Below are 22,290 nucleotides of genomic sequence, written 5' to 3'. Positions count from 1 at the left end.
GAGGCATAGTGAACAGGGAAGCGATCTGAGGGAGATTTATTGGAGTCTGCGTGGAGAGGAGCGTTGACAAAAAATTGTACTCTATGTGTCATGGACTGCCAAAGCTGAGTTGAAGATTGTCATGCCTCGATGATGGAAATTTTATAGTTGAAGGATCTATTGAGCCGCTCGTTTCAGTGACAACGAGACCCTACAAAGATCAAGAGTTGGATTGTTTAATTGCAGGTTGGCACAATCTCAACACTAGGACAGAGCAACGAGAGGAGATGGCCTCGAGGAATAACGAGGTCTCGTTGAAACCAAGCTTCGGTAGTCCAAGCAATTGAGGACCATCGATCCTGATCAATGGTGGGGAACGAGTGAGGCTCCAACATGTGATCTTGGTCATTGGGAGCTTGGGCCAATCACAGCCCATCGGGCTCCAAAGGTGGGGTTGGTTGAAGCCTTGAGCTCGCACCCAATAACGTTATTAATCCCACAACAAAGAACCCATCGAGCTCCAAAGTTGGTCGACACTCAACGTTTTTGTTGGTGACCTGATGTAACCACAGTCGTCGATCCGAGGAGTAGATTGTAACCATTGGAAATCGAAGAGCCCACAACAATAACCAACATTGGTCACCAAATTCTGGTTAGCAGCTCGAGTTAAGTACAAGTGAAGGTTGCAACGCCAACAAGTTTTAGGCGTTGGTAAGGCCCCAAAATGCCGAGATAGTTCGTAGCAGGTACACTATGGGCGATCAAGAGAACTAGAGACTTAGGCACTCCAAAGAGGCAAGGAAAGGAGCATGTCATATATCCTTTGTGTTTCCAGTTGCCATTTTGGCTTTTGACCAAGGAGGGCAAGGTGGAAAGGAGTCGTGTGCTAAGGGAGCAGAGAGGGCCCATAGTTAACGAAGTCGAGGCCTAAAGTATAGCTACAGAAAGGCATTGTGTATGGATTTAGGTCGGGCTTTAGCACCATTTTGGGGGTTCAAGAGTAGTTGAAAAACCAGAGACCAAGGCAAACCGCAGCAAGTGCTTAGCACAGTGGTATCAGAGCTAACCTATGTTGCATCTGACCAGTCATTTAAGCTAACTTGGACCAAGGGGTTCGATCTTGCAGCCAAGGAGATCCGAGATTTGATGAATAACCAATGGAGCAACCTATAGGGTTGCATTAAGTGGTATCAGAGCAATAACACTCTTTGGGAATTAAAGAGGGTGTTAAAGATCATAGTGGAGCCTGTTGAAATATAAAGCAACAGAGAAGCAGAGAAGATTGAGCGAGAGCCTGACTCAGAATGAATGAGAGGGCTTGGAACCGAAACAAAGGCTATAGAAACAAAAATTTCGACCGAGAAGCAAAATTAGACGATTAATGTGGATGAATTATACTGAGATTTTTTAAAGAGGTTAAAGACTGTGCGTTAAAAAGGAACCTGTGCATAGTTGCAATCTGCAAACATTTTCTTTGCAGCAGCAAAGATAGTAGAGGAGAGGCACAAGCCAACGAGACAACAAAGCTTAAGAAACAGAGATTCCAACCGAGCGAAGACTAGAAGATGATAGTTAGAATGCATTCGAACATGGAAGGTTTTTGAGTTCTTGGTATTGAGGAAGCTAACAGGTAAACCTGGTCTTTAAAACAAATATTTTAAGGAACTAACAAATTGCAGGTAGCAACAAGAGACAGTGAAACTATAGCAAAGAACCCTTGCAACAAAGAGGTAGTGAAAACAAAGAAGTGTTCTAGCTGAGGAGGGAGATCCTCCAAGAGAAGAGAACGAGTGGAGTTCTCAAGAGATGAGCAGAGGGCAGAAGCCAGAAGAGCAAGGCATGCTCAAGAGGGTTCCAAAGGAGGGAACTAGAGGAATACCAAAAGCTCGGGCTGAGGAGAAGCAGGTGAGGTATTAGGTAATAAGTGAAGGAGAAGACTTGTTACAAGGGCTTGAATACTACTCACAATGAGGGAGAGAAAGCTCACAAAGGAGGAAGGAAGATGGCTATTGATGGCTATTGATGGCCATACTCAAGGTTCTAAGGGAAGCCATAAAAAAAGGGAGGAGAGTGCCAAGGAAAATGGCATGAATCAAGAGGAGATTGATAGGGAGATAGCTAAGTTGAAGGAGAGGCTCAGCATAATCAAGATGCTGCTAGAGAGTGAAGACCAGAGAGGGAAATGGGATCTGAGGAAAGAGGTCAAATTGCCTATCGGACAAAAGAGTTTAAGAAGAAACCCCATAAAGCTAAAGAGCTAGGGAAGAGGATGAGTCATTTAATAAGAGCCTAGTTGGAGGAAAAAGTACTCAGAGCAGTTGAGCATAAGGATGAAGCAGTTCACTACTATGAACTAGAGAATTGATCAATCTTTGGAGAAGGGTAGGATGATGCAGATGAGGCACCGAGGGAAAGTCTCATAAAAGACCAGCAGGAGGAATTGGTTAAGGAGGCATCAAATAAGGCAAAAGGGCCTTGTATTTTTTTAAACTAATAAGTTGTGTATGAATCAATGTTTTAAAAACCGGAACCAATGACCGCATCGGTCCACCTAATGAACCGAGTTTGGAACCGGAACCGGTCGAACTAGGACTGGTCAAGTCTAAACGGATCGATTTTAAAAAAATACATTAAATAATTAATTTTTAATGAAAAACTATTTTTAAGATTTAAAACCATGATTCCAAGCCAATAGAGACAAAATATGCAAAGATTGCTCATTTATATACCATGTAAAGGTGAATATAAAGCAATGAGGCTCTAAATATCATCGACAAAATACATAAAGCAATGAGGCTCTAAATGGCCTTTGGAGTGCAAAAACAAAGCCTACAAACTATGGGGCCAGTGCCCTACTACAAGTCTACATATATGATAATAGTGATCAACATTATCACTTGAAACTTCGCATGAGTCGTCATGATCAAACTCAGTTGGTTGAATCTCGACTCCCAAACTTTGCAACTGCTTGAGTCACAAACTTCTCTATTGCTTCAGTGACTTGAGTCTCAAACTTCTGAAGGTATTCTGCCTATTACTTCATTTGGTGCTCCACATGGCTTTACATGGCCTCCTATCCCAGCCAAGTGTTGCTTGAACCTGTTAATACCCCCTCCTTCAATAGATTTTTGGCAATATTTGCAGATCATTTTGCCATCAATCATATCACAATGAGCCCATGCAGTATCCTTGGCTTTTGGAGGCATGATGACTACTACTTAGCTTAAACTCTCTGTTGTTCCACTACTCCAGCGAAAACTCAACAGCTCCCAATCAAACTCACAAATACTCCAAATGAAATGTGTGAGACAAATGAGAGGGAGAAGGGCCTTTTAAAGGCTTGGAGAGGGTGTTTTTGGAGGGAAAGAACCCTTACTTTCCCTCCAAAACAGCCTAAAAAATTGGAAAAAAATGTTGCGTGGGTCCTCCACGGCCGTGGCAGCTAACCGGCCTGTTAGGGCAATTTTTAGGCGAAATGGTGGGTCAAACTGGGTTTTTCTGCCGATTTGACCGGTTACCGGTTCAGACCGGCGGGTTTTTAAAACACTGGTATGAATGCAGGTCTTGCAGGTGATGAACAATCATTTGAAGTTGCCATCAAGATGGAGAAAGAATCTGCGAAAGAGGAGGAAACCTATCAGCAAGACTGTAGACAAGCAAAGGATACAGACTTGTCTAAGGCAAAAGCCAAGAAGATGGAGCCAAGGAAGAACTTCATTCCCCAAGAGATGAAATGGGAGCTAAGAAGGAGGAATCAACCCAAGGGATTGCAAAAGATTGTATAGCAGTCACAGAGATTGTAGTAGATTGTGAACTTATGAGGAAGGCCTCCCAGTGGGAAAGCAAACCCACAGGAGAGAGAATCAGTAGCACAGAGATGTTAACTGAAGGTGATTGTGAAGATGAAGAACGACTCTCAAAAGTTGTTATAAAAGAAAGCAAAGATGAGGTGGACCACCTCGTAAAAAGAGAGGAGCAACATTCCAAAATAATACTATTGAAAGCCACAAAAGATTGTTTGGACAGTCCACAAGGAGCTTGCACAAAGAGTGAAGCCAAGGAGCATAAGGAGGCCAAAATGCCAAAACCAACTAACTACTTTGATGGGAGGACTACTGAGATTGTGGTTGAGAGTGTAGGCTAAGAACAACAAGAGTTGCCAGCAAAGGAAGAGAAAAGCGAAGATGAGACAAGATTGTCTCATGAGAATGAAATCTTATTTCGGAAAGAAGGGTTGAATGTTGTGTTGAAGGAGCTTCAACAGCAAATAAAGGATCCTTATGATTAACAACCTGAAGAAATTAGGTAGCTATGCACATCACTAGTGCATGACAAATTTGCCTCGAAGGACAAAGAAGAGCAAGGCAGAAACTCATACTTGGAAGCTGGAAGTTTATCTTTCAAGTGGTAGTTGAGGAAGCATCTAAGTATGTTGTGGAGTCCCAAAATTATCCATGTGAAGAGAATTGTCTGAATTGCCAAGGTTGTATTTGGACGATTAGCTCTGAAAGCAGAGAAGCTTAGCATATGCAATCCCAAGCGTACCCTAGAAGGAATCCAGTATCTTCTGGAAAGTCAAGAGGGTGAAGAACATGACAAAGGAGACTGCATAAAGAATGCAACCAAGGAGCAGGAGGAGTCCAAGATGCTAAAAGCATCTAAGTATTTTGCTAATCAATCGAATGAAGCAAAGATTGTTGGGTTTATAGAAGAAAGACAACAAATGTCGTCAGAAGAAGAGGATGAGGAGCATGAGACGTTTGTCTCATGAAAACTTATTTCATTTTCAGCCAAGGAGGATGGTGCAGAAAATTGTCTTGGAAAATAACCAGCAATTTGGAATTAACGATATTATGTATTTTGATAACAAAGGAGAGTCAACAAATAAAGAACAAAGAAATTGTCATTATAGACCAATCAATTTTCAAGAATATGGAAACCTACTTTCCATGGAGTAGCCATGGGAAAGGTTGTCAAATTCCCTTGATGAAGAATGGGAGCCATGTTATAGGATGCTAGTTGAAGCCGTGGAGTTTTTGGGGATACTACTGCAAATTTGTAGTGCCAGGAATTTGCCCCAGCAAGAGAATGGATTGGCCACGAGAGTGAAGAAATTGAAGATCCTGATGGAGTTACCTAAGAAATGGTACAATGGAGGAGAGGAAGCAGACAGTTATAGTACATGGTTGATTGTAAGAGACTTCCCTCAACAAAACAAATGGAAGACAACAACAAAACAACACATGGAATCCAGAAAAGTGGAAAACAGCTAAAGACAGCAAGCAAACCAGTGACCAACAACAACATAAGGTTTGGGATCCAGGAGGACTGTTGTTGAAATTTGATGACAAAAAAAAGTTTCCTGCGATCCCAACCCAGTTTTAATTTCACCTTATCACTCCCATTCAGTTAGATGCCCTTTCCCATAAACTTGCATTCAACATATAGAATTCCAGAAATGATATTTTCATATTAAAACACATGGTACTGTCAACACATGCTGAAAATAAATATGGACATAACCAGACTAGCAACACACATAAAAATACACAGATTTTTGGTCAACTTAGACCTAGGCAAAACCCCTTCAATCTTCTTCGGGAAAACCGATTAGAGAGCTCTTCAAATTTATTTATCTTTCAAGTTCAGTCAAAATACATTTGCAGACAAAACAAAACAGCAAAATACAACTTATCTCTTCAGCCCAAAACTCCTTGAAAACCATGCACTTTGCCTCGATTTGCGTGTCCACTTGAAGCTAAAAATATGTACAGTATAGATACAACTGTACAGACTGTACTATACGGACTCTGTACATACAGTACAAATTTCCATACCACTGTATGGACTGTACGGAATTTTTTTCAAAAATAAACAAATCAAAAACTTATCTCAAACGGCGTGCAGCTCACAACATTCAATATTGTTCGTATTGTACCTTTTGTTATCTTCTATGCCTTGATTTACATGCCCAGCTTTGCCCAGAAATCACTCCTTCAGCTTGTTGCAACAAATTTCTCCTTCAGAACTTTTCTCCAGCGCTCAGCCTCCTTTCTCCAATGTACTCGTGAAGAATGAATGCAGTCTCTCTGTTCTTTTCCCCCTTTTGTTTCCCTAAATGACTTTTGGGCAACCCTAAGATCTAATGGCTCAAATTCATTTAGATCAAGGGATGAGAATAAATGTGCATTTAATTCTCACTTTCTCTTTTTTAACTCACCCATTAAATAAAGTACCCACATTGTACTTTATCTCTAAAGTCACTTTTTACTTTATAATATAACATTGACTTTACCACTTATAAAGTCACATTTAGGAAAAGAATTATTTTGGACACTTTTCCTTAGGTAGAGACTAACCCATGGGAAACCACTTGTCCAAGGTACATTAAAAATCAATACTCCCTCTTACCAAGGAAAGTGTTTTTCACCACACCCATTTTGTCCCCGAAATGGTGTTAAATACTAGGTATGTTCTATGCTTAGATCAATTTAATTCAATTTTCACAGTTAGCTCAATATCTTTTCCAGATTAGCAATCACATCAGCATTAAATTAAACTGCAAATAGAACATAAACATAAATCGCAGAAGACAAGCCAAGACAAGAGGACACAAGATGTGGCGCTAGCCATGGACAAACCCCAATGTGGGGAAACCCTTGATCAATTCTTCTTATATGTTCTTCAATAGTTCTGCACAGAGAGAGAGGGAGTACATTTACAACAGAAGTCAACACTTTGACTTATCTAGATAAGAGCATAGATCATCTCTAAGAAGATGATACATGAGATCAGTTGAAGACATGTTGCTTCAACTGATTCTCCAAGGTGACTCCTTCACCTATCGTTGTGATGCATTTGCACCTCACCATGCTGAACCATGTTGCACCCATCATCACTATGCTGCATCTCATCATGCTTCATTAATCATCACTGTACTGCATTATGTGCCATTGTTGCACCATGTTGCATACTAACCTATGTGCTGGCTACATTTTGCTTTCTTGTTGTCCCTAGCTTGCTTGTTGTCCCTAGCATGCTTGTTGTCCTTTGCATGCTTGCTGTTGCATGCTTGCTGTAACATTGCATGCTTGGTGTATTCGCTGCTAAGTACCATACAACTGTCCCAATGTTAGTTAGTTGTCCCTTGCATGCTACTCTCCTTCGGAGACAGATGCTCTGGTTGTTCCGGCAGCTTTGGCAATTCCGACTGTTCCCAACAATTCTGGCAGTTCCAGCAATTCCGGCTATTCCCAATAGTTCCGTCTTTTCCCGACAGTTCCAGCTTCTGCCCTCTGCGTCAGCTTTCCCAGTTGTTCCAGCAGTTCCAACTGTTCCCGGCAATTCCGACTATTCCCGGTAGTTCCGACAGTTCCGGCAATTCCCGGCAGTTCCGGCTTCTGCCCTCTGCGTCTGCTTTCCCGACAGTTCCGGCTTCTGCCCTCTGCGTCAGCTTTCCCGGCAGTTCCGGCTTCTGCCCTCTGCGTCAACTTTACTGGCAGTTCTGGCTTCTGCCCTCTGCGTCAGCTTTTCCGGCAGTTCCAGTTGTTCTCGACAATTCCAACTATTCCCTGTAGTTCTGGCTGTTCCTGACAGTTCTGACTATTCCCGGCAGTTCCAACAGTTTCAACTATTCCCAACAGTTCCCGACAGTTTCAGCTTTTGCCGGCAATTCCGGCTTTTCCTGGCAGTTCCAGCAGTTCTGGCTTTTCCCAGCAGTTCCCGACAGTTCTAGTAGTTCTGGCAATTCGGGCTATTCCCGGCAGTTCCGGCTTCTGCCCTCTGGATTAGGGTAGCGTTATCCCTTAGGATCTCTCCTCCTACTAAAACCCAAAAACGAATAAAGAAGAAGAGATCCCAAGTGTGTTGAAATGACTTGAAGGCCACCTCTATTTATACTAAAACGTTGAGCACAAGTGGGGTTTATTTGGTTGTTGGCCGACCTTGACGAATTGTCCCATTGCACAAATAAATTCATATCTCCATGAATACTTATCAGAATCGGATGAGCTTTAGATCAATCCTATACCTCTCGATGTGAGGGATCCAAGAAAAATATCAGCTTCCATTAATAAGATGACCCACATGGAGTTTGACCCTAGTTGCCAATTTTAACACTCCCTCTCGACTAGGGAGAACTCCATCCGCTGATCCATATGTCCGACTGTACTATCTCTGCCATTAGTGCCCTGCACTGCACTGCTCTGCTCTGCTAAGCTCTGCTTAGCTGAGCTCTGCTTTGCTCTGTTATGCTCTGCTCTGTTCAACCATGATGAAGAAGGATTGATCGAGAATGTCTCATACCATTCTCTACTGACCCGAAGTCAATTTCATCTGAAGAGAGTGTCACATCACTCTTACTGGCCCGAAGCCAATTTTATTGATCCCAGATCAATATCACAAGAGAGTGTCTCAAACCACTCATACTGATCCCAGATCAGTTTCATTGATCCCAGATCAATGGAGGTCATCCTAGCATAGGGAGTATGGTAGATACAAAGATGCGTCCATCAATAGTACTACTATGGTACCTAACCCCATGTCCCTGCTCATTAATCAAATGAGAGGTACTTCACATGAGTCCCAGACTGCATGGGTAGGATGCCTCGACAGGAGAACTAATCATCCTATCCACAAGTGAACGAATCATCCTACCCCAAAGTCGCCATGGGAGAACTAATCATCCCGGCCCACAAGAGAACTAATCATCCTGTTTCACAGTTGCCACGGGAGAACTAATCATCCCAGCCACAAGAGAACTAATCATCCTGTTTCATAGTTGCCACGGGAGAACTAATCATCCCGGCCCACAGGAGAACTAAACATCCTGTTCCACAGTTGCCACGGGAGAACTAATCATCTCGGCCCATAAGATAACTAATCATCCTATTCCACAGTTGCCACGGGAGAATTAATCATCCCAGCCCACAAGAGAACTAATCATCCTGTTCCACAGTTGCCACGGGAGAACTAATCATCCTAACCCACAGGAGAACTAATCATCCTGTTCCACAGTCACCACGGGGTATCACAGGGGAAGGTTGAACCTATCATCTTGTACATAGCGCACCACCAGGGGAGGGTGAGTCGCCCGGTGGTCGTATGTTGCTCCAGTAAGTACCCCAAGCCCCCCAGAGCTCAATGCATGCAACATGCAGGACCCTTATAAGAAGGTCTCTCAATGACTCCAAGTCGTTCGGGAAAGTCACAGATTTGACCTTTCCCCGGGGCTTTGACAAAATGTCTACAACCTGTACATCAGTCTCAATGCAATGGAGCCTCCTCACTCATCGACTTACCATATCCCCGATAAGGCAGTATCTGATGTCTATTTGCTGGAGCAATCATCGAATACGGGATTCCTCAATAATCGAATCCTCCCTTTGGTTGTCACAAAGAATCACAGTGGTATTCATCATGTGTACAAATATCTCACTTAAGAGCTTCTGCAACCTTGCAGCTTCACACGAGATCATACTCGTAGATATGTATTCAGTCTTAGCAGTGCTTATAGCAACCGACTTCTGCTTCCTACTCATCCATGATATCGAAGCAGAATCCAAAGAGAACCAGCACTAAGAGGTGCTCTAGTGATCCTCCACACTGCCTTCCCAATCAACATTCGAATAATCATGCAGTTCCATATTTCCAGCAGTGTATCTCAATCCATGAGAGATTGTGCCCTGAAGATATCTCATAAGATTCTTGGCACCAATCCAGTGAGCATTCGAATAATCATGCCGCTTCATATTTCCAGCAGTGTATCTCAATCCATGAGAGATTGTGCCCTGAAGATATCTCAGAAGATTCTTAGCACCAATCCAGTGAGGCTCAACCAAATATGAGCTCACCATGCTAACTGCAAAAAATATGTCCGGACGGAAGTTCGCCAGGAACATCAACGTGAATGAGTTTATGAAACTCAAAGGCATTTCCCAAATCTGGTCCGACATCACTACCATATAACTTCTGAAAGTTAAGATCCTCGAGGTAGTCACAGGCTTGCAGTTTATCATTCCACATCCGGAATCCAACTCCCTCTTACTTCTGCAAATGAGAGGGTCTGCACCTGTCAGAAATAGGTCATCCTCATAAGGTGCTGGTATGAGAGGTCTATCATCCACAACCTTCAAACAATGGTTTGGATCGGCTTCACTCTTAGTGAATCTCAGCTTCATCTGACAGCTATCAATCCTCTCATACTACGCCCGGGGAGTTTTGCTTCAAGCCATAGAGGGCTTTCTTCCACCTGCATACGTGAGATTCCTAATCATCAATCTCAAACCCCTCGAGTTGTTCCAAACCTATGGACCTACTACATGAGGGGAATGGTCCCTTGTAAGATTTTCCTTCGGTACATGTACTTCCATGCTCTTTTTGAATTCAGGCATCCCTGTCACCATCTGATTCACAGACCTCCGGTGCTATGTGTCAATGGACATGGTCCCCAGTGGACTTCCTGTAACTTGATACAACCCTGAACTCAAAAACATCTTTGAAAATTCTATTTTCAAACACGTACCTTTCCATCGATGAGTGCCACCCTGTAACCTTTGACTTCCATTGCTGAAATGGACACTAGGTTCTTCTTGCGATCAGGTACATAAAAGAGATTCTGTAAATGAATCGAGTTACCCTCATTCAATTGAGGGGTAACATTCCCTACACCCTTTGTGGGATAGGTGGCATTGGCTCCAAGTATAATCCCACGACTGTTTCCATCTCTACCAAATTAGAGAGTGCACCCTTCTATCCGATGAAGTGCCTTGAAGCACTACAATCAATAAGCCAGATTCCCAAAGAATTTGTAGGAGAGGGCCAATACAAGAGAACGCTTCTTTATCTTATCAAAAACAACATTCGATTCTTCATTCCAGGTTCCTTGCTTTCTTTGAAGAGTCGGCCATTTCCTTGATGACCTACATTACCTGTCATTCCTTTGATCATTAAAGGTGTCCCTGGAATGATTGTTATCTTCATCAAGACATGTGTCTCTGCCATTTGGACACTCCTTCGCATAATGGCCGAACTTATTGCAACCAAAGCATTTGCCTTTCCTTCCACCCTTAGATCCGGACTTCCCAATGAAGTGATCTTTAGGTAGGCCATCAAAAACTTTTGTTGCGCTATTCTAATAATATTCTCTGCTTCAACTTCACCCTCGGTGAATTTGAAGAGGGATGAGGAATCCACTGATCCTTTTGTCCTTTCCCAACTGTCTTTGGTGATTGATCTTTCACTCTTGCTTGGGCATTGTCTTCACCTCAGCTTTGATACCATGTTAAATTTTAGGTATGTTCTATGCTTAGAGCAATTTATTTCAATTTTCACAATTAGCTCAATATCTTTTCCAGATTAGCAATAACATCAGCATTAAAGTAAACTGCAAATAGAACATAAACAAATCGCAGAAGACAAGCCAAGACAAGAGGACACAATATGTGGCGCTAGCCAGGGACAAACCCCAATTTGGGGAAACCCTTAATCAATTCTTCTTATATGTTCTTCAATAGTTCAACAGAGAGAGAGAGAGAGAGAGTACGTTTACAACAGAAGTCAACACTTTGACTTATCTAGATAAGAGCATAGATCATCTCTAAGAAGATGACACATGAGATCAGTTGAAGACATGCTGCTTCAACTGATTCTCCAAGGTGACTCCACCTATCGTTGTGTTGCATTTCGTCATCATGTTGTACCTCACCGTGTTGCACCATGTTGCACCCATCATCACTATACTGCATCTCATCATGCTTCATTAATCATCACTGTACCCATCATTGTACTGCATTATGTGCCATTGCTGCACCATGTTGCCATACTGACCTATGTGTTGGTTGCATCTTGCTTGTTGTCCCTAGCATGCTTGTTGTCCTTTGCATGCTTGTTGTTGCATGCTAGCTGTCCCTTGCATGCTAGCTATAACATTGCATGCTTGGTGTATTTGCTGCTAAGTACCATACAACTGTCCCAATGTTAGTTAGTTGTCCCTTGCATGCCGCTCTCCTTCGGAGACAGATGCTCTGGCTGTTCCGACAGTTTCGGCAATTTCGACTGTTCCCAGCAGTTCCGGCAGTTTCGCCAATTTCAACTATTCCCGGCAGTTTCAGCTATTCCCGACAGTTCTGGCAATTCCCGGTAGTTCCGACAGTTCCGGCTTCTGCCCTCTGCGTCAGCTTTCCCAGCTGTTCCGGCAATTCGGGTTGTTCCCGACTGTTCTGACAATTCCTGGCAATTCCCGACAGTTCCAGCTTTTCTCGGTAGTTCCGGATTTTCCTTACAGTTCCGACAGTTCCCGACAGTTCTAGTAGTTCCGGCAATTCCGGCTATCCCCGCTTCTGCCCTCTGGATAAGGGAGTGTTATCCCTTAAGATCTCTCCTCCTACTAAAACCCAAAGACAAATAGAGAAGAAGAGATCCCAAGTGTGTTGAAATGACTTGAAGGCCACCTCTATTTATACTAAAATGTTGAGCACAAGTGGGGTCTATTTGGTTGTTGGCCGACCTTGACGAATTGTCCCATAACACAAATAAATTCATATCTCCATGAATACTTATCGTAATCGGATGATCTTTAGATCAATCCTATACCTCTCGAGAGGGATCCAAGAAAAATATCAGCTTCCATTAATAAGATGACCAACATGGAGTTTGGCCCTAGTTGCTAATTTTAACAAATCGACATGCTTGCCTCTTGGTAAGGACTTCATGAGAACATCGGCCACCTTCTCATCTGTTGATATATACTCCAGTTTCACTGCCCCCTTCTGAACATAGTCCCTGACAAAATGATATTTGATGTCAATGTGTTTTGACCTGTCATCAAACACTAGATTCTCTGTGAGTTTAATGCAACTCTAATTATCACAGTTAATAATTGTCAGTCTCAACTCCTAATCAAATAGGCCATACAACAACTTGCGAATCCAAATGGCCTCACAACTAGCCTGACTAGTAGCCATATAATCAGCCTCAAAAGAGCTCAAAGCAACTAACTTTTGCTTTCAACTAAACCACGACACAACTACCAAACCCAATCTGAGGCAACACCCTGAAGTGCTTTTCCTGTTAGAAGCACAGCCTGCCCAATTTGAATCTGTGTAACCTGCCAACCTCACTCCATCTACCCGCCTATAGTCCAGACCATAATCAACAGTCCCCTGCATGTAGCTAAGAATGTGTTTTGCAGCTACACAGTGCACCTTCCTGGGCTCAACCATGCACTAGCTAAGTGTGTTCACTGCAAAGCATATACTTGGCCTAGTGTTGACCAGATACATCAAGGACCCAATAAGCTACCTATACAATGTGGAATCCACCAAACTAGAATCTGAAGCATGAAGCTTCTTCCAATTGGTGATCATAGGTGTAGACATGGGTCTACAGTCTGCCATGTGAAATTTGCTCAACACATCCACAGCAGACTGCCCCTGCCCCAGAAAGATATGCTCCTCCTCTTGCCACACCTCAAGCCCCAAAAAGTAATGCATCAACCCAATGTCCTTCACCTTGAACTCCATAGCAAGATCCTCCTTGCAACCACTAATCAGTCTCTTTGCCCCATTAATGAACAAGTCATCAACATACAACACAAGAATGAGCAGATCATCCCCTACAACAATGTAGTATAGGTTTGGATCTGCATCACTCTTCGTGAAACCCGTCTGGTGCAAGTAAGTATCAATCCTCGAATACCAAGCTCTCAGAGCTTGCTATACATGGGTCTCCCACCCAAGTACCTCAGAGCCCTGTGGCTACTCAACACACACCTCCTCCTCTATAACTTCGTTCAAAAATGTGGTCTTCACATCCATCTGATGGATCTGCAAATCCATTTCTGCAACAATAGAACTAAGGGACCGGATAGAAGTGTACCGAGCTACGGAGCGAAGGTCTCATCATAGTCAACTCCCTCTATCTGTGAGAACCCTCTAGCCACAAACCTCGCCTTGAACTTCTCAATGCTGCCATCCGCAGCATGCTTGATCTTGTAGAGCCACCTGGAAGTCACAACTGACTTGCCCTCAGGCCTAGGCACCACTTCCCAGACATTGTTCTTAATGATAGAGGCATACTCCTCCACCATAGCCTCTCTCCATACCTCCTGGCTGGCAACCTCCTCATAGCTAGTAGGCTCAGAGTCAACAATGTTGGTAGCCTTGGCTACATAACTGCAAAACCGCTCAAGTGGCACACTCTCCCTGTTCACCCTCTTTGGAGGACCAATAGACTCTGCTTCCTTCAAGGTGTCTTGAAGCCACTTGGGCCTCCTCTTCCCTGAAGAAGCTTCCCCATAGGGAACCTCATCCTCTGCCCCCTAATCTGGTGAACCTGAAGGTTTGCCAACTGACCCTAGTGTGCCTATACCAGCACCTGTCCTCGAAGAACTTGTACTGGCACCTGTGCATGTGTCAGCTGAAGTGCCATGTGAACTCTGTACCAGTGGACTCCCTAAAGAAGTGCTCAGTGAACTCGCCACTGGTGCCCCAGATATCACTGACACTGAAGTACCTCTTGTACCAGTCAATCCAAAACCCTAAGGTCCTGCTCCCTGTACCTGACTTCCCTGCTGAGGAGAAGTTTGTGACTCTCTCTCATCATACTCCCGTGATCTCCAATAGGCCCTCTCCTCCTCGAACTTCACATCCCTCCTAATCACCACTCTCCATTTAGAAGGATGAAGATTCGATAGGCTTTCGAAGTCTCGCTGTAAGTTGTAACCCATAAAGATACCCTTCTCTACCATGGGTTCCAGCTTCGTCCTCTGCTCCTTGGGGATATAAGAATATGTGATACATCCAGATAGTACAGGAAGAATTTCTAACGGGTTAAAATTAGAAATTCCAACATGGTATCAGTGCGTGGTTGCAGATCACAGGAAAACTGAAGGCATCAGCCAAGCAGAGCATTTGCAGCAGATTCAGCTGTCCCGAGTGACAGAGTTGATCCTTGCAAAAGGCAACAAAGGAAGGAGTGACGCAAAGGGACTGCGTCATCATTCTGGGCCAGAGAAAGGCAACGCAGAGGCTAAGGGAGGCAGAATCAGGCTCAAGCAGAGCCACGCAGAGGTCAGGAGGGCTGACGCAGTTGGCTGGGGGAGCTGATTTGTCGGTGTCAGGGTTGCGCAGAGCCAAGTGGCTCAATCCTTCAGTTGCTGGGGTATAGGAGGTTGTGGGTAACTTGCGGAGCAAAGCTGGTGGGGTACTGTGGTCAAAACAGTACTTAACAAGGCAAGACCAAGGGGGAAGGAGTTGTTGCCGAGATGGATTTCTAACCAAGGAATTTGGATCAGTGGTGCAGTTGCACAGACGATCGGAGTGGAGCAACTTGACGTTAGTAGAGGAATTTCCAGAAGGGAAATTGAGACTCAGAGGGAGTCAAACCGAGAACTTCCAGACGGGAAGTTGAGAGACTCAGCAAGAGTCGAACAAAAGACTTCCAGGAGGGAAGTAGAGAGACTCGGAGGAGTCGAAAGAAGAGCAGCGAGATGGTCATGAATGGGCGGAGAGATCAAGATAGGCTGGACGGAGCATCCAACTTTGTGGTCCAGAAGGCCAAGATCTTGTCCATTCTAGACAGACATCGCCTCAAGGACTTCGTCACGAGAGTGATAGCTGTCCCAGTTGACCCGGAAGCTAATGAAAGGTACGAGGAGGCAATGGCGAAGGCTAAGTGCATCATCCTTAATGGGGTCAAGGATCATGTACTACCACATATTGGCGAGAAGGAAACAGCAAAGGAGATGTGGGATGCCTTGAAGACATTGTACCAGCATACTTTCGTGCAGAGGAAGATGCTCCTGGAGAATTAGCTAAGGGCATAGCAGATGCAAAAGGGAGAGCAGATAGATGTCTTCATCGGTCGCTTGAAGGAGATTCATGACCAGCTAACTTCCATAGTGGCCATGCCGGATGAGGAATTGATGGTGAGGACCGCACTGAACGCAGCTTCTGAGGATTGGGAGGTATTTGTCCAAAGCATACTGGGCAAAACGAGTCTTCTAGATTGGGAAGAACTGTGGGCGGCTCTTCGTCAAGAAGAGATCAGATGGCTGACCAAGGCGGGGAGTAGCGGCAAAGAGGTAAGAGTCAAGAAGGATGAAGAATAGAATGCAGCGCTAGCATATGCGAGAAAGTAGGAGAAGAGAAAGAAGAAGGACCTCTCCAAGGTCAAGTGCTTCCATTGTGGGGAACTGGGTCATTTTGCGAACCAGTGTCCTAGGAAGAAGAGCAAGGGAGAAGCTTCGGACTCGAAGGCAGCGCCTGCAAAGGCGGAGAAAGAAGTTGAGGAGGAGGACAATTGTACAATGAGTGCTCATGTTCCACTTGAGAAGAAGTGGGGAGACATCGAGCTGTAGTCAGGAGGACTACAAGCGATGAGGGGCAAGATCCTTGACGTACCCAACCTCTTGGATTATACCTTGCTACAGGAGCCCCGAAGAGAAGTAGCAAAACTGGCAGATGTCGATAGATACGGATGCGGATGGAGCGGCAGAGAGTGCCACAGTGCAAGAGTCCCCGGGCAACGCAAGGCTAGCAAGATGCAACAATACGAGAGGCACGCGAGTGTTGCACCAATGCAAGATGGCACAGAGAGGTGTGCAACAGTACGAGATGCAAGGAGTTGTTGCAGCAGCTGACAGGTCAGTAGAGGGAGCACTTGTTAGCAGCAGAGAGAGCTTCAGCATCGGGAGTGTTTCTAGACTGACAGGGATGTCAGAAGTTGGGTGGATCAGTTACTTACTTCTCAGTAACTGAGTTGCAGTGCAATAGCAGTATGCAGTAGCACGATGCAGCATGATGAGAAGGGATGCAGTGCTAGGAGGATGGACCAGCAGCAACACGGATGTAGAGGGAGCTGTCGTACGGATACAGTAATGGCAATGGCAGAGCCATGGGCAGCAGTACAGGATGCAGCAGTGCAGAGGATGTTGGGCAAGAAGGCCTAGCATCAGCACAGGGACCGATGCTGGATAATCAAGGTGATGCTCAGTGTGGAGTATTACTAGAGCATAGTCCTCGCTAAGAGGGAGTGTTGATTTGGGGTAGCATCGGATGTGCTCTAGCCATGAAAATTGGTGGAGAGGCTAAAGCACACGAGATCTCCAAGACCTAGAAATGGTTTGGGCGGATTCTAACTGGTTTGGGAGATATTAAAATAATTAATATTTTTAATGGAATTCCTAAGTCTAAACTTAGGAAAAATAAAATATTAATGGGCATTACTATAAAACTGGGTTAGAAGGTTCCAAAAGTCATGGATCAAGCCAAATCTAATCTTAGTCGTTGATTAGAGATTTAATCTCGGTCATTGATAGACCAACGAGAAAAGTATAAGAGGAGGCTTGAGGGTCAGTTGGAGAATACACCAGAGTGATCAGTCATTCATTTTGCTAGAGCGGGGTTGCTAAGCAAAAGTGAATCAGTGATCAGCAACGAGGGGTAGTGAATACATTGCAGAGAGGCAGAGTTAGTACCAGAGAGACAACGCAAAGCCTGGAGAGGTTGACGCAGAGGCAGTTGGGTGCTACGCAGAGGCAGTTGGGAGCTGCGCAGAGCCAGAAGAGGCCAACGTGGGTGACGCAGAGGGTCTAAGGGTTGACGCAGAAGCTTCAGTAGCTGCGCAAAGGCTAGCAGAGCTGACGCAGGGCCAAGAGGCAATGCTGGGAGGATTTTCGTGGGGCAGACTGGGTGCTGGTGAGCCGGATAGGGTGACGTAGTCCCTATCGAAACGGCTCCAGAAGTTCAGGACCCGAAAAAACTGCTAAAAATAGTAAATTGTGCTACAGTTAAGGAAACTGAAAAACTGAAAGAAACAGTTGTGGGGGTCCAAGTGGGATAGGTGGGTGGCCACCAACATCCACCTAGATCAAGAAGGGCAGGGCAATGTAGTTTCTATAAATTGCCTAGAATAAATGCAATAGCACAAAGTTACAAACCCATCCACATGAGCTCTACTTTCCATAAAAGCAACAAGCCAGGAAAATTTATTTCTTCATCTACATGCTTAGACTTCTTCACCTTCTCTAGGAGAATCATTTATGAAAGCTCAAGTTAACTATGTTGGGTTTAAAACTTTAAATTTGACTGTTCAAGAATGAATGAAATCCTCTATAAGCAACATTATGGCTGAAAAAAAAATGTTTTTTGGATGGTGAATAGAGTGCTTCAAAATTATCAAAGTTCTAAAAGATCTGTGCATTAGACTTTTTTATCTGATATTAATTATTCAGTCTCTTGTATTCTAAGGAAATTTCATTATAGATTCCACCATTACAGTTACACCATCCTTTTTGGACAATATTCAACGTTAAATGATCTGTTCAATAACTGACTACCACTCCCCAAGGTACAGAAGATCTGTTTCAATATATATATATATATATATTGTGCCCCATTCATCATAAAAGTCTGGAATCAACATACTGTAGCCTATAGGCTCTAGGATGTTCTGAATGGAAATTGCTGTAAGTTGTTCTAAACAGTGTAAATTTTATGTGGGAAGTGCATAGATCATGACTTCTGCTGGATGCTAATTCAAATTTCCATTGATGCCTTAAACGCCTGAACTAAAGTGTGAATTTTGAGCAGTATCATTTAAGAGTTCTCACTTATTGATATCAAAATCAGACATCAGATGATCTCATGTACAAATTTTGGGCATCCAATCACAAGGTATATTTTTATTCCTTGGTATTTTACAGATATATGTCATCCATTCTAATGTTTAAATTACAACAACAGTTTAATTTTAACATTCCATGATCACAAAAAAACATGCAGAAACCTAATGAAATTGTGCCCTCCAAAACCATCTGCTAAGGCAAGGAAACATGTTAAGGAGGAAGGGCCAAAAACTCACTTACCTTTTATGTGGGAAGCAATTTATCGAGTTCCTAACAAGAGCAATGGACCACTTCCTTAGTATCCCTGTTGGTCCTGGAGGTGGTGTTGAAGGATGCCCAAATGTGACTCCAAAAATCAAAGAGGTAGTAGAGAACAACTATAAGAATTCAAAAGCAGAGAACGGAACCAAAGAAGACAAAGAAACAATGAACTCAGCGGGAAATCATTGTCTCCATCCCCGTTCCCTCTTTTTGCCCCCAACTTTGGTGGCACGAATTTACCTTTCGCAGTAAAATAAAGCGGAATGATAACATTAACAACATTTTAGAAACCTCTAGAGAGAAACAACACGTTGATGATGCTATTGCTGATTTTTTATTCACGTCATATTTCATGTAATGTAGCTATAAGCCCTCGATATGTTCCTCCAAGACCTGAGGCTTTAAGGACCATTCTTTTCAAGAGATCAAGGCTAAGAGTGAAAAACAAATTGTCTTTTATCAAACAGTCTTGGAAGCATACATGTTGCACAGCTTTAAGTGATGGTTAGCCAGTCATGTGTCATATCATCATATGTCAATAATTAATGCCTTGGTCTACTGTATATTATTTTTTGAAGGCAGATGCTGCAATATATCAGAGGAAGACGTTGGAATATATTTTCCAAATTTTGGAGGTAGTGATTCGTGAAGTCAGGCAAGATGGTGTTGTTCAGGTTGTTGCTGATAATGCCACAAACTATGTCAGTGCTATAAAGATGATCATGGGGAAGCCTGAAGTGCAAATCAGTTTATTGGACCCTTCGTATTGCCCACTACATTGATTTATTATTGCATGATCTAGCAAAATTTCATGAGACAATCTACAAACGGAAAACAATTTCAAAGTTTCTAATTAATCATCGCCTCACATTGAACATATACAGGATACATGTATGTGGAGAATTATTGAGGATGATTCAAGATTCAACACATTTTACTTTACTTTGGAAAGAGTGGTTGAAGAAGAAAACAAGCATGACATCCATTGTCTGCAGTAACTAAGTAACGATTGGGAGAAAGATCACCTTTCAAAAGATTCTAAAAGAAAGAATGTGGGAGAACCCAGTTTAAAGAAAAACTTTTGGGATTTTTTGAACCCCAGGTTTTCAAATTGTATGATCCAATTGTTAGATGTGCTCAGCATGGTTGATGGTGACACAAATTGTATGGGTTTTGTTTATGAGGGCATGGATCATTGCAAGTGTGTCTGAAAATGTGGAAGATAAGCACAAGAACATGTGGGTGATATTTGATGCAAGATAGAAGATGATGCCCTTCACATGAAGCAACATGCTATTTGGACCGTGGATTACTTGTGTTAGAAAAAAATAAGGATAGAGAAAGCATGTGTGAACTTTGTGAATCCACTGAGAGGTTGAATGATCTCGACCCAGCTATTGTAAGGAAAGTTAAATAGCAACTTAGGGCACAAATGTTACAAGAAGGGATATTTGGTAGCACCTCAAACAAGGATGATAGGACCACTATTGTTCCAGGAGTATGGCGGGGTAATTGCCACATTTTTTAAATTTGTGTCTTGAGCCAACGTTCAAGTGCATTAGCTTGTGAGAGGAACTTGAGCAACTTCAGCAATACTCCTCCAAGAAAAGAAATACGCTGTTATTTGGAAAATTGCAATATCTTGTTTATGTTCACAATAATTTGCAGTAGGCTTTAAACAATGTGGCCAAAGATTAATCTATTTTTTCTTCTCTATGGTTATTGGTTTGAGCCCATTCAAGATGATCTTGACACTGATTGTCACAAAATCAGTTGTGATCATTATTCTAGTGGTTACATTGCCCCAAGTGCTCTTGATGATTTAGAGTTTCATGACGTAACAAGGAGGCCACAAGAACACCAAGAATAAAAATTGTGTCACTGTTCTAGTTGTTTTTGGAAGCTTGATTTATAAAAATATTTCGATGTTATTGTCTGTGGAAGATATTTATTTTTGAAATATATGATTAATAAGGGCATTATATTTTATTTTTTGGATGAGTATATGGAATTTTATCATATATATTTTGAATTTTGAAATTTTTGAATTATATGTTTTCTCTTGATTAGCAATAATATTTACCATATCCTTGAGTATTGTCAATGTTTTTCCAAACTTAATTGTAACTGCACACAAACACGAACCAGAGGACTTAGTCTAAGGGAAATCTAGTGAGAAGAAGATTAACCCAAATTCTAAGTCCACATACCTTGATTATCTGACTAAATTCATCACTGGAGGAGTGTCTAATAAATCATTCCATACTCTGTATGCGCATCATCTGGAAATCAGTAAGCGAACAGACAGAGAACAGGTTCATCAAGTAAGTCAACATTGAGCCTAGATAATGCAGTGGATGGGTAGGACCTTATTTTTCGAATTAGCAGTTTGCCACTAGTCTATCTTCAAAACACAGAAATTTTAAACCAGGAAGCAACACTGAAAACAAAGTGACTAGCCTAAATATACTGTGTGAGAGACTCATATAATCTGAGCGCACAATAGAAGCGGCGAAGTATAAATTAATGAAAGCAAACACTTTCTTATTATTGTGATTTCAATAAAAAGGGCGAATAAACGCTTAAAGCAGATTCATAAAGAATTCCAACTGAAACCCTACCCAGCAGAGATTGCCAATCCAAAAGCACTCCAGATAGACCATGTAAGTTTCTGAATTGCTGTCAGAGTCGAAAATTTGCAAGAATTTCATGTATTCCGTTGTGTGTGGATGTATATAAGTGAAGAAAAAGTAACAACATACCGAAAAAGTTGCGTTGGTCTGCAAAATTGTGATACTCCTGGGACTGTGGAATGACAGGCGTCACAATCATCAGCGCAATGAAACAGAACAAGGCAACCAACCACACACAAGCCCTGCTATCCTTAATTTGCGCCAGCGTCATCATTGATTGATTTTCAGTTCAATATATGCCAGGTTAGGTATTCTTTTGCCTGTGTATTATTTTTATATATATAATTGTTGGGTAATATTCAACCCTGCGTGTTTCTTCGTTACAGGGGCTGGGGGTATGAGAGCATGCAGCGGTAGAATGGGGATATATCGTTACTTGTCCCAACCAATTCCTCGTTCTGACATTGAAAGGCGTCTGCGATGTAGTTTCGCGCAAAATAACAGCTATTACAATATTCGTTCGTGAAACAAATAACAACAATTACAATATTCGTTTCGTTTATATACTGGTAGATGTAATTATTTATTTATTGATGGTTTATTGTGAACTTTGACGGTAAAAAGTTGAATACATCAAACCAGATGAAGAAGTACTCTGTCTTGTTTATAAGGCTATCTTTAGCATCTGGGCATTAAAATAATTTATTTCTTTCTTTCTTTCTCTTAACATTGGGTTAAATGTGAGTTTTTGGAAAGTTCTCTGGTTTATTTTCTAATTTAATTTGTCTAGAA

At 42.7% G+C, this 22,290-nt stretch overlaps 1 protein-coding gene across 2 annotated transcripts in view; it reads right to left on the bottom strand.

Moving 5' to 3' along the window:
* SAG18 (senescence associated gene 18) overlaps positions 1-22,041 on the bottom strand; it is a 257,467-nt gene extending 235,426 nt beyond the window's left edge. Inside the window, exon 1 of one of the 2 annotated variants that reach the window (XM_089385305.1) lies at positions 21,628-22,041. In XM_089385305.1, coding sequence (XP_089241431.1) covers positions 21,628-21,772 — 145 coding nt within the window. In that variant the 5' untranslated portion in view covers positions 21,773-22,041. The remainder of the gene's footprint in view (positions 1-21,627) is intronic. The other variant, XM_089385304.1, reaches the window with a different exon arrangement.
* Positions 22,042-22,290: the final 249 nt, after the last annotated feature.

Source organism: Pinus tabuliformis, chromosome Q (genome assembly GCF_031772625.1).
Source record: "Pinus tabuliformis cultivar Carrire ecotype Pingquan chromosome Q, CPIR1, whole genome shotgun sequence".
Lineage (NCBI taxonomy): Eukaryota > Viridiplantae > Streptophyta > Pinopsida > Pinales > Pinaceae > Pinus > Pinus tabuliformis.
Note: the sequence above shows the minus strand (reverse complement) of the source record. Positions and strands in the feature narration are given on the sequence as shown.